The sequence below is a fragment of the Hippoglossus stenolepis genome, chromosome 18, assembly GCF_022539355.2.
Source record: "Hippoglossus stenolepis isolate QCI-W04-F060 chromosome 18, HSTE1.2, whole genome shotgun sequence".
NCBI lineage: Eukaryota > Metazoa > Chordata > Actinopteri > Pleuronectiformes > Pleuronectidae > Hippoglossus > Hippoglossus stenolepis.
In genome coordinates, this window is record NC_061500.1 from 4,089,923 (window position 1) to 4,103,343 (window position 13,421).

The window sequence follows — 13,421 nt, forward strand, 5'->3', positions numbered from 1 at the left end:
GTACAGTGTCGTTCTGTGGTGATTGAGTTTGAATGATCGGCGGCAGAAGCTTGACATTAGTGGAAATACTGTACATGAGTGAGGAAAGTCATCTCCTTCTCTCGCCAGATAACTGGCCAACAGCCATTAAATACTAAATATGGGAAATTTTATCATCATATATTAAAATACATATATATAAATTATATACATTCATATTTATCAGATACCTTAGTATGTCTGATTGATGGTGGAGTAGTGCAGTCACCACTAACTCATTAAAAACTTAAATTAGTGAAGAAAAAGCACTTTAACAAACAGCAGCGTGAGAGGAACTACCTGAAATGACAGAAATCATCTTTGAGAAAAATTCCTTTGACATGCACTTTGTATTTTAAGTTTGGTCCACGTCCAATCCACTAACATGGAGGGGGCAGGGTTTATGCCCAATGTTGCATCCAGCCACCAGGGGGCGATCGAGACGCTTCGGCTTCACTTTTCTTAGGGAGCTGTCACGTTGTCCATCCCTATATATCTAGATGTATAGTGTGTGGTTTGTATTGACATGAACTGGTATTAAACTGTTGATGCTGTGAACATATATTAAAAATCTCTGCAAAGCCTTAATAATACATGGAAATTCAGAATTTGGCTCCGACATCCTATAATTTATTCCACATCATTTCAAACGTGCACAGCTGGACACTGATGATGTGGTCAGCTGTGAGAAAAATGACTCCACTGACGTTAAGTGTGCGCATGTGGTATTTCTACACCGGACAAGATGTAATTTACCAATAAATCTGTGCAACGTGCTCATTAAAAAAAGCTGTTTCTGTTTCTGTGTTTTCCGCAGGAAGCTGAGTCGGCCCGGGTGATGACCGCCACCGCCACCTTCTCGTGCAGAGCTGTGATCGTCACCTGCCCCCCTCATTTGGCAGGTCAGTGTGCGTCTCCCACTTCGTCGACTCGCTAAATGAAATTCTCACCGGGGCAGAAGGCGAGTTTCCTCTTCTCTCAGCGTGTCCGTCAAACGTGGCAAACTGTGCACCCATGTAGATAAATTTGTGATTTTCCTAAATCTCTCTGGCTCCGAGGTGTGGCAGTCACTCGGGCTGAAGTAAATGCAGTGTGAGGCCGGGGGCCCCGGGCCGAGGAAGAGCCTGGATTGGATTTTGGGAACCAGAGCAGGAGTCGGAGCTGAAACGAGGGGCTAATGTGACATTCGCCACGGTCGGCGGCGAGAAGTTGAAAGTGGCAAACACGTCATTACTGACCTCTCAGCAAATCGAGCTTCCGAGCAGGGGGGGGGGATATGGACCCCCACAGGAAAGTGTGGGCTGGTCACAAGAAGCAGAAAGTTTTAATTGAGCCAACTAGCTGAACATTTGCCAGCAGAAAACCAGCGTCTTCTTTTTCATTTCATCTGAAACCGTGTTGATTCTTGACTGTGTACAACATCGAGCACTGAGAGAAAACACAAACTTCTATCTATCTATCTATCTATCCATCCATCCATCCATCCATCCATCCATCCATCCATCCATCCATCCATCCATCCATCCATCTATCCATCTATCTATCTATCTATCTGGCAGGAGAAAACTCCACAGAATGTCCACATCTGACTCGGACATTTGCTTTCACACACACAGCCCCTCCTGATAATTTCGGGAGATTATCCGGAGTAGTGTTTTTTGAGACCCGTGCTCGTTACTTGTTGGTTAAAATATTAATATTAGGAGTCGGTGCTGGTTGTGGAGGCTGCAGCTCTACCACGTTGGGAAGCAGCTGGAGCTGAATCTGAAGCTGGAGCTTACTCTGGGTCTGTACCTGTTTGCACTAAGCTGGCAACAGATCTGTCACTCAAAGCCTCATACCCAGAGCCATGGACCACGGCCAGGGTCCTTAATGAGACAGGTTTGAGAGCGGTGTTGAATTATGCAGCATAGATTGCCGCGGCTCAGATGCCACAGTGCCACGCGTTGGCTTTAAATCAGCGCGGGGAGGTTGACAGCGACTCTCAGAAGCCAAAGTAAGGCCAGTGACTGAGACGTCACCTCTCCCAAAAGGAGTCGGGGATAAATTAAAGAGAGGACTTGCTGCTTGAAGTCGTCCGTGTGACGTGTTTCATTTCGATTTTATGGAAGTGGGTAAACCTGAGCAGCTTTCCGGTTAGCGGGGAGAGGGAAGACGGGGAGCTCAGCACATACAGCGGGAATGACGATAATGACTCCGGATGATGCCGAGCCTCTTTTTGGACGGCGTGAGCGTCAAAGTACCCACGGGCCTCCTCGTGTTTGGCTCCTCTGCTACAGATGTTTGTTATCTGACATCTCGATTCATTCTCAAGTCATCAGTGAATGAGCAGAACGATGAATGATCGAGAAGAGAAAAGAAAAGAATACTCCCGTCACAGTTTCTCCTCACACGCCCGATGCAGATGCTGGATATGAGCCGTGCGTTCCCTCATATATCACGTCTGTCCTGTTCTTGGCCCCTGGATTTATCCCCCCCCCCCCCATTCATGCATCCATCTTTTATAAGAGTTCCGTCATTTTTTAATTCTCATCTCAATGATTTATGAACTATTTGGTTTCACGGCAAATTTGCAGGTTGCCATGCAGGGGGTAGATGAGCTCCAATTTTTGCCTGGTGTTGACATTTTGAAAATCGTGCTCGAAGTGTGCATGTTTTATTTGGTACTTAAGTAGGTTCCCGTGTATATTCAGACTGCGTAAGAAAAGAAAAAAAAAATTCGAATTAGGCTTTCACAGCTTGCAGTTGCAGTATAATGCAATTAGCCATGACGCCTAATATCCAGTGATGGCTACAGAGACGGCGCCGCAGTTACTAAATTAACATTTTGTTGTTTTTCTCTGTCCCACTTTATTAAGTGCATGTGAACTCCGGGGCTTTGTGTCCACATACAGCACTTGGACATGTAGAGTTGAGGGGGGGGGACACTGAAGTTCTCGCTGTCACAGAATTTGTGGTACCTGACTAAAGGCAGATTTCTTCTGCCAGGCGGCCATGCAGCACGATGTCTGATGTGGCCATGTGGCTTCTCACTGTATTGACAGCAAGTATCGCTGGTGAGGAAATGATCGCATGTGCCACTCGGAGTTTAGCCCAGAGTCTTGTTTACACCAGCAGGAAGCATGTACGCAGTGCGTTGGCATTTATTTGCCAACTAACATCGTGTGAGTGTGGATTCCAGGCCAATATCCACTGTGAATCAAACTAATGGCGCCTAATTTGGGGATTAAACATGAAGTGGGAGTTAACGTGATTGTGAAAATAAATAATGCAAAGTGATTTCCCTCTCTTAGACTCGGTGGAAATGGATTTAGCTTTCTGTGCGCGTCTCACATCTCTGCTGATGAGCAATACGGCGAGTGTTGATGAGCAGGCAAATGAAGTAAATGTGGTTTTGCAGAGACGTGTTCACCAGTGGAAAATGCTCAAATCCCAGAGGGGCAGAATGTGCGCAATAAAACTCTCGTCGTTAATGTTTGGAGCCTGATGCTGATGAGGGAATTCTGAGGCCAAATGTATCTGCCCCATCAGGACGGAGGCTGGAGTGGTTTGACTGACAGCTGCTCAAACAAGCTCATCCCATTAAACTCATAACACTTTAAACAACCGATCAGTTAAAAAAGAAGAAATCACATTTTTCCAACTCGACCTGCGCAGATCAAACGTTGCTGCTCCGACTTCTCATCCACTTTCACTGAGACGCTGATTAAAAACACTTTCTCAAGGAGTTTAAATGAGACGTCAAAATTAAACGAGTCTCCTGTTTGTAGTCCACTACTTTAATATTTTATTCATTAGACATTAGGAGTCATCAAATATTAAAGAAGAGTTAATTTAGGAAATTATAAACTAATGAGGGCAATTTTAGGCAACTGGGTCATCATGTTTTAGTCTATGGTTGTCAGGACCAGCAGAAGAAATATTAAGTAACGCTGGAAACTGCAACGAGTGTGTGTGTGTGTGTGTGTGTGTGTGTGTGTGTGTGTGTGTGTGTGTGTGTGTGTGTGTGTGTGTGTGTGTGTGTGTGTGTGTGTGTGTGTGTGTGTGTGTGTGTGTGTGTGTGTGTGTGTGTACTATGGAGCCTTCAAGAAAGTGTCAAGGGGCTTCGTCTGTGATTCATTAAAAAAGATCCCTGATGAAAGATGCACACAGATGAAGGACTTTATCTTTTAACATTTGGATTAAGTGGTTGCTGAATAGTGCCCCATGTTGATATTTCTTCCCTTTTTTGAATCCATCTGTGTTGACTTATTTATTTTAATTGGCTGTGTGTGTACTCATACCTGCACAGTCTTATGCTAGAAGAGGTGTTTCCATCTTAGGTTCAATCAAAACTTTACTCGGACTTCATGGAACTTGTATGAAACCTTTTTTTTTTTTTTAATTTCCAGCCCCACACCTTCGCAAGTCGTCGTGCATATGATTACTTCTTATTTTCCACACCGTTTTTTCCACTTAATATGCTCCGCACTGCTCTGTTGGCTTTTCAGGATGAAAGAGATAATGCAATTTCACAGGCACTGCCATGGACCAAACTCCAGTTGAAAGCTTGTTTTTTTGGGGGTATTTTCATGCTTTTTTCAAGTTCCCCCTGCTCTTTCACAAATTGTCATCAGGAAGCTGCATTTCATGAATCATCGCCGCTTTGATGTCGCGTCTTGATTTGAGTGGCTTTTCATGTTTCACTTTTTCCTCATCGCTCTGACAGTCAGAGACACTGACAGCGCCTGTGACCGGAGGTAAAAGTTCAGAGTGAGGAAGTAATGTGGAAGTTGAAGGCCCCCCTTTCGCTGAGCGCTACCACGAGGACGACTCACAGGTCAGTGGGGGAGGAAAAAACCCAAATGGTTGGCGTTCTCCGGCGGTGCATTCACACTAAAATGGTGCGTGGGAGGATCAAATGCCACGTTACTTTAAAAGGAGAAAGTGAGATTGAGTCGGACAGAAAGGCGATGAGAAGGAGCCCACCCAGTGGGGGCAGCGTCCTCACAAGTTACAGGAACCAGCTGTTATGCAGCTGTTATGCAGATCGCTCATGGAGCCATCGGACGCTCTTGAACTCGCGGCGTTTTTTTCCAAAGATGACAGAATGATGCAAAAGAAAGTAGCGTGGTGGAGCTGTCAGTCGAGGGGGACTTCAGAAGATCACGCATGTGAGAATTGCGTCAGCATCGGCCGAGAGCAGACGGGCTGGACTCGTCTCACGTCTGGTCACGTCTGTTTTCATCACCTTTCATCACATAGAGCAGGAAGATACAGAGATCCTCTCAATGCTTTAGAGATGATGCTTTCCTCAGGTCTGTTATATAGGTTATTGGGGAAATCTGAATATTTAAAACGGCCGAAAGTCTGACACAAAGTAATAACCAAAAATTAAACTCCTAAACATGAGCATAATATATCTTCTTTCAATAAAACGGACTCATTTCTCCATGTAACAATACAGGAAGTAAAACAATGCATTGTTTGGAACTGGGACAACTCATAAGTGTGTACTTTATATATTTAAGACTTAAAGATAACAGTAATAAGTGGTTGGGGGGTTAGGTTTGTGTCAGGTGTGTTTTTACAGCAGATGTATCGCTACAACAACTTGATTTAATCTTTGTCCAACGTTAGTTTTGTGTATAAAACGTCTGAAAATCCATTAGTTGGACGGCATGTACTTTTCCTTTGAGTCATATTATACAGCCGAGGCCGTTTCACTGTTTATGTCCTTAAAAGACAAAATCAAACACAGAAAATGTTCTGAAACCCTTCATGCACTTCAGGGGCTGAGCGAAGGACAGACTCTCGCTCTGATACTATGACCTGGAACCCAAAGAAAGTCTACTCTGAGTAAAGTATTAAGAAATATCTAAGAAACATATTACATCTCTATCACCTGTAAAATGGATGCTTTGTGTGTAATTATCCTGAAGTGCATATTAGTTTAAAATGACTGGGCTTTTACAGCTCTTACAGTTTGACCAACCGAAGTCATCTTCACGCTTCAGAGTAAACTTCACAGAGATCATCATCATCATCATCATTTCCCAAAGAGTGAAAATCTATTTCTCAGCACACAGAAAAACAACAGTATTCAGTATATGTACATTATATTGTCACAGTTCAGAGTACTCTGATACTCTGATACTGCATTTTTGTTTTAAAGTGCATCATCTCTGCCACAGATTCGTCCTGGCTCCCTCCCTTTTTAGTTTGAAAACTAAAAACGTAGTTTCAGCCTGGAAACGATGACGTAGACGCTCACAACCTTCGCTGATTCGTCAGGCTTCTATCACATGACCCCTGAAACAACTGACATCATCCTCAGCACCGGAGTCAAAGCCCCGTTGTCTTTGCTAAATTCTGCTTTTTACAATGATACAGCTGTTTTTATACCTCAGCTCCTTTGCAACTAACAACTGAATGCTTCCTGTTCACACTGGCAAGTGATGTGCTTATTATGGCCTGTTAGTTTGAAAAATGCCATTTTCAAACTAACACGTAGTCGTATGGATGTAATCTTGAAATCAGTAAACATCACTGGTGCGGATTTAGGACACAGCCGAGAAAAATATTGTTGGTACCCAAAAATGATATTGAACAAATTGAAATTTTGAGCAGCGACGCAGCACGAAAAGGAAAAGTCAGTCACGATCATTTATCCTGATGGGCTCGTGAATGTTTCACACCAATTATTATGAATATTTGAGACATTAAAAGATAAAAACATACCACATATTACAACTGAATGGCAGACAGACGTAGCCAATAACTCACTTCATCAACCTGTAAGTAAATAAAGAGATTATCACCTTGAGTTCTGATGATTTTTAGGTATTTTCTTCATCTACCAGCATCAGGCAGAGTAATTCATCTCTTACTTTTGTGAGCAGACTGGAGTTATTCCATCCCACCGACAGCAACCGCTGAAATGTTGTGAAAGTTGAAGATATTTTGTCCTTTTTTTCGATCGACTCTTTCAGTTGTGTTGACAGAAAGGAAATCCTCGGCATTTATCCTGCGCTGGAGGAGAAGTGTAATTTAGAACCACCCTTTTTCAGAAAGTGCCACAAGTGAGCGCCTTCAAAAAGAACAAGTCTGGAAATTGCCGGATGCCAGAAAGATGGGGAATGACAATAGTATTATTTCTGTGATCGCTGAGGGATGATATCTGTACAAAGGCGGTTTCTCTCTCCCCATCCGTCAGCGGGGCGTCGGAGCAAACCTTTCCTGAGCTTCAGCTTAATCTTATGTCATTAAGTTACATAAACTGCCGTCACGCCGAACCTGTTTGCACGCGTCATCTTGATTTAAGCGCAAACGATGACTTGTGACAAAGTTTCCTGCAAAAAAAGCGTCACTTCACATTTGCTTCCCTTTGGGAGACGATGACAGTTTTCTCGACGAGGAGCACTTTGCTGTTCAAAAAGAATAAGTTGCCAGAGTACGTCTCATTTAGCCACCGACGATTTAGCATCTGCCGGATGAATAATGAGGCTGGAGGCTTTTCCGCTGCTGCTAAGTTTCTGTGTTTGGTGTCAAAACAAGTGGCATTATGGATATGACACAACTTGACAGCTCTTATGTCATGTGCACGGCGCTGTCATTTGTACGTCTAAGTGACCATGTCAAATTGGTTCGGAGCCACTTATCATGTCGCTGTTTTTCAATTTTACTGCATCGGGCTCATCAATTTTGTTTAGCGCGGAGGGCATTATTTTTGAGCTCGCTGACGGCCTCTTGACATTTTCTAAATGATGTTTCACATCTTCCTCTGGTTCATTTGTTAAAAGCCTGGCTTACGGCCAGATGTCACTTCCCTTTGCTGGAGCGAGCGCGGGACCAGCGCGGCTCCTCTGCACGCGTGACGTGCGCTGATGAAGTTATCTGACTGCTCTCACTCACATCAGCAGGATGGAGCTTTTTTTTTTTTACATACGTAAGAGCCGTGGTTGAAGCTCCGCCGCACAGCCACAGCCGGAGAACTATGAGGTCATGTGGTTTTCTTTTTGCGAGGGCCCATTATTTCTATGCAGTGATTCAAGATAAAACCGTCCTGATCGATAGGAGGGATCAGCTCGAGTGTAGTATCCCTCAAACTTGTTTTTGTTCCTCTCTTTGTCCTACGCTGCATGTAAAGTACTCCAGGTGAGAGAGGGGGGGGAGGGAGATCGCCGGGACTAAAGAAGCCAGTTATTAGGATTCATGATGTACTGTTGTTTTTTTCCACCAGCAAAGATCCAGTACCATCCGGCCCTGCCCAGCCAGAGAGAGTTCCTCACCCAGAACATGCCTATGGGCCACATGCTGAAATTCATTATCACCTACCAGACGGTGAGTGAAAATGAGATAAAGCTCATTCTGCAAAAAACATTAATTCACCACAATCACACCTTTTTTTTGGTCCTCTACACAGTCGGTGCCATTTTTACATTTTCTCTTCTCCAGTGAGTCATGTTTGCTCTGAACAACGCCAGAGAGTCCACATCGATATCGTGTAGGTTGGCAACGGCAGATTATTGAACTGGACAAACATGCAATGTTGTGTAGTGAAGCTATTTCAATCGACAAAAAAGACACAGGATTTGTGAGGAGTTGTGTCTCATAACTTTATATAATCATAAAAACATACATTTCCGTGGGAGATTGGAGCCAATCCCAGCGGATCATTGACTTTAGGCTGCACAGTGGGGGTCCAGATATGAAGACGGCAGCAGGAGATCCTACAGTCAAACAGGGGGCACATGCAAGAGGCAGGACATAGCATATTAATGGTGATCACATGTTCTTGTTTACAGAACATTGACACCGGCTGACGTTTTGCGTTCCCACATACAAGATAATTTCAGGAGATCACCCAGAGTTGTGTGAAAGCAGCTATATATCGAGGTGAATAAGCATTCTCATATTATACGGGCATGTTTCAATTACCCAGAGAAAACCCAGAGACTCCATCCAGACAGGCCCCGGTCAGTCGGCAGGTTCAGACCCAGAAACTTTCTGCTGCCCTGCTAAACTCGAAAAGTTCAACTAAAGTTCTTCCTTTCCTTGCTACATTTTGTATTTACAAAGTTGTTCGTACAGAAGCTTATTTCCATCACATCAAAAATGTTGGCGGTTGCAGTTGTTGTGGCTTTGCAAGTCGTGTATGATCTCGCATGCTTTTTGTTTGGAGACATTTGTCAAGATTAGTGGAACAATATTTATTGTCGAATAATCCCCTCAAACGTCTGCTTCAAGATTCCAAAACAACTTGTAGTTTTCCACCATTCACAACCCAAAATACATCTGAGATCAGATTCCCAGAGCGCGCGTTTTTCTTTCATGTAAAAAAAGCAAAGAAAAATGTGTTCCAGTGCGTAGCAGCGTGAGCAGAGGTGAGAGGAAACTGTTCTCAAATACGTGTTTGTTTTCCTGTTATAAGACAGAAATCCTGCAGCAGCACATTCCTTTGGCACAAGTTCTTTATGGATCTCAACACTTTGTGCAGAAGAGCTTCCAGCACATGAAATTTGATTTGTTCTCCATTTTGCACTTAATTAATTCTGACAATTAATTAACCAAATGCTTGTGCACGTTGTTAGCCGACTGAATTTGCCTATTGTAATGAACACAGAATCATTTATTTGATCTGTGCGCTGGTGTGTTGCCAGGATGCCTATTTGAGTTGTGATGAAAAGCTCAAAGATGTTTGTCGTGTGAAACTCGTTCTGTCTCCTCGGTGACTGATTGCAGAGCTGCACTTTACTCACTGCAGTTATGAATAGGACATGTTTACCCTCTGCCAGCTGCGATACAGGAGGCGGAGCTCGGGGGACAGAAACATGCAGTGTACTCTCGCACTAGAATGGAACTGGAAATTAATCTCGTGAAGCAGCGCCGGTTACGTTTCCCCCGACTCGCAGCGGCCGTGAGGGAAAATAATGCAGAGGAAACATGTAAGAGATGAGAGTGAGAGGAGGCGGCTGAGGGTCAGAAACACAACGACATGACAGAGGAGGCAAACTCAATTAAGACTGACAACAAAGAGCTTTGGGTGGGTTTGGAATCAAGCTGCACGGTTTGATTCCCAGCCTGGTTGCCTGTAAAACCTCCCCTCCACATTTACTGTCCGATAAATGCAAGAAAAATACCTTAAACAAGTTCAGATTTCAGATGTAGTTATGCTCAGAGAAAGGCTGAAATCATCCCCTCATAGCTTTGTTATTTTGACATATTTTAAACTTAACATTTTTTGGATCTGGACGTTCCCCCATTCCAGGCACAGCCTCCTTTAGAAAAACTCCAATGAGCTGTTATGGTCTGTTTTTACTGCCAATATCATCATCTTCAATAATCTGGACCCCCCTCTTATTATGGAAACAACATCCAAATACTGATTTAACTTGACTTATCTGGAATTCTTTAAACCAGCAGACTCACAGTTATCAATGGGTTCACACACTATGTAGATCGGTAGCACGAAGCATGGAAACATTTATTCATAATTAATTAGTTTAATTATCCTTTGTAGGAATTGATATCGAACACGAGTCGCACACAATTTGCACATTGTGATTCTAGAAGAACAAGATTAATTAAATTTCATTAAGGATCATTGTGTTTCATCAATTGTTTCTGGTATAACAGTATCTCAAGGTGAAGACGTGAGTGAGCAGAACAAAGTCCACAGAGCACCCCCAGTGCAGAGAGAGAGAGAGTGAACAGCTTCTGCTTATTGAGTCTTTTTCACACACTTGATGTTGCTTTTATTCGTTAAATAAATTAATGTTTTTATAACGTGCTAATTTCAATAATAAATTGAATTAATTAGAAAAAGACCTGTTATCCAGGGTTTATTTCCCTCAAGCGATCCTCAGCTTAAAATATCAAACTCTTCAAGTCCGTGTTTACTTAAGTTGGGTTCTGAGAATTTTTTTTTCCTTCACCTCATTTCTTGCAAAAGCTTGGAGGGTTAAAGCTTTACCCACAATGCACTGGTTAGTGATTTTAATCTCATATGTGGGTTATGTTTTTTCTTGTGACACTGTCATCTTACCTTCCTGCAGGAAACACTGCAGAGGAGAGTGATTAAAAACAAAACCCCATGAGCAGAGGACATCACTCAGACACTTTGATAGCAGGTGGCAGGAGGCCTCTGGTAGCACATTCAAAGAAAGAGAGAGAGAGAGAGAGAGAGAGAGAGAGAGAGAGAGAGTGAACAAGGAGCTGACGGAGCACTTCGCTGAAATGCTCTTGTCATATCACTTGAGCAGGGTTCGTGGATTTTGATTTTTCAGCATAAATGGTTGAATCTGCATTTCTGCTTTGAATTATCTGTTTCTCACAGTGGGGTGGTGGGGGGGGGACAACCCCCAGAAGCTCCAGCTTGTCCTTGGAGGCCGCCCGAGGCTGGGCGTCACATCTGTGCCTTCACTTACCTGTGACAATGTCCCCCCGATGTTGGCTAATTTGCCAGGGCAACGCTCGGAGCAGCCGAATCCTCTCCACGTTATAAGGAGCTTAATGCGAAAGTAAAAGAGAGAACATCAGCAAATTCTTTTTCCGTTAGAGACGGCGCTCTCCCAGGAGTGGCTTACTGTAGGACACCGCGTCAGGCTGAAGGCGCCACCTCTCGAAGCACGAGGGTCTGTGTATCCCTCCGTAAACAAGGTCCAACAATGAGGTAATTACGAGGCAGTTGAGCCAGTGAGTAAGATCCTCGCTGTCGCTGGATGAACGGAACAAAGGCATTGGTTTATTTCCTCCATAGTCAAGAGTCCTGAATTGCCCTGAAAACCTTTATCACCTCAAATTGTTCTTTCAGTGTGAAGTCAAATTATAATCCAAGAAATAAACCAGAAATAAAGGATCAAGCTGCTTTTTCCAGGTCGTGGAAATAACAGGAGGTGGAACAAGACGAGTAATTTCAATTTTATTTCATTTGTGTGGCGCCACATCACAACGCACACCTCCAATCACTTTTCATAGTCAAGTACATTAAAGAGAAAGCCAACAGCTCCCGTGAGGAGCCGGCACCAAACTCCCTTTGAGGACATTATAAGAGAACAAGGCAAAAACAAAAACTGAAGTCAATCAAGAGCGAACCTCAAACAGGTTTTTTAAATGGACAGAACTGCAGTCACCGCCTCGTTCTCCCCCCCCCCCACAGTGAGCACAGCACGGAAACACACATGCAACACATTCTCCTGCGCAGCACGAAGGACAGAGGACCGGTAGAGACACTGACAGGGGCCAGTAACAACTTTGTGGATATTTCAAAGGTCTACCAAAGTAACGCTGGTTAGATTTTTAACTGTGTTTTGTTTGTTGACCACACACATGACACTTAACCTTTCAGAGATCTGTGTGTTAGAAAGATAAGAAGACAAACGACAATCAAATACAGATGCAACCAGATGCAGGCCAACATGTGTAAATGTAATTATCCTGAGCACATGCACACACACAACAACACAATGCAGTCCACTGCTGCAGCGTCTCTTTCGTTTGTCACGAAACTACGCTTAAATAAAACATGTCAACGTGAAGTGTCATTCGATGCCCACTCACAAACAGTTGTTGTGGCCAACAGCATTTGGTTGCAGGTACATTAGAGTCACTTATTATTACATGAGGCTGCAGCGTCGCCAGCAGTCGGCACATAGTAAGAGAGCCAACTGCTTATTATTATTTCATGAGACATTTGTCTTACATTTCTGAAGCATTCTGAGGAAGCACCACAGAACCGTCCTGACATTAGATATGGAAATTGTAAATTCCGCCCGTATGAAACGTATTTAAATATATTCTGCGTTTTGTACACGGTTGTTTATACTACACTGCATATTTTATGAATCGATAAATGCACGTGCCTTTGATTCCTGCATTGCAATCGCTTCAACTATCAGAGGAGGCTGCGCAGCATTCAATTTGCCGACTGCTCATTCGTAACCTGCGCACACTCTTCACAAACATGCACCGCTGTTTACCATGGTGAGTGATCCTGTTTATTGCAAAATTCAGCCAAGCAGAAAAAAATAATAACTAAAGTGACTTATACGCTTGATGTCATTAAAGATTTGGAGCATCTTCCCCCTGTAGTGTGATGAAAAGTTTGAAACGCATAAATCTGGAAGGAGAAGATGCTGCTGAAGTGAAACAGCTGCTTCACCCGGTGAAAATCTGGCAACTGAAATAAAAAACGACTTCTTTTCCTGGAACATTGACACACATAAGACACAGGAAAGTGGAACGTGCTGCTACTGTGGCCCTGCACAGGAAATAATGGAAAAGTTTAAAATGTAACTCCCCCCCCCCCAGCTCTGAGCCAAACTCCGCCCTCTGCATCACTGTGAATGACTTGATCAGGGACATTAGAAGAAGCTGTTCAAGAAAGTAAATAACCATCATTGTACCTTGTACCAGAAAGCAGC

At 43.5% G+C, this 13,421-nt stretch overlaps 1 protein-coding gene across 1 annotated transcript in view; it reads left to right on the forward strand.

Annotated features, from left to right (window-relative positions):
* The window catches only part of si:ch211-127i16.2 (probable flavin-containing monoamine oxidase A), a 31,443-nt gene that overhangs the window by 5,091 nt on the left and 12,931 nt on the right, over positions 1-13,421 (forward strand). The window contains 2 exon segments of the mRNA XM_035184596.2: positions 836-920; positions 8,240-8,340. Coding sequence (XP_035040487.2) covers positions 836-920; positions 8,240-8,340 — 186 coding nt within the window.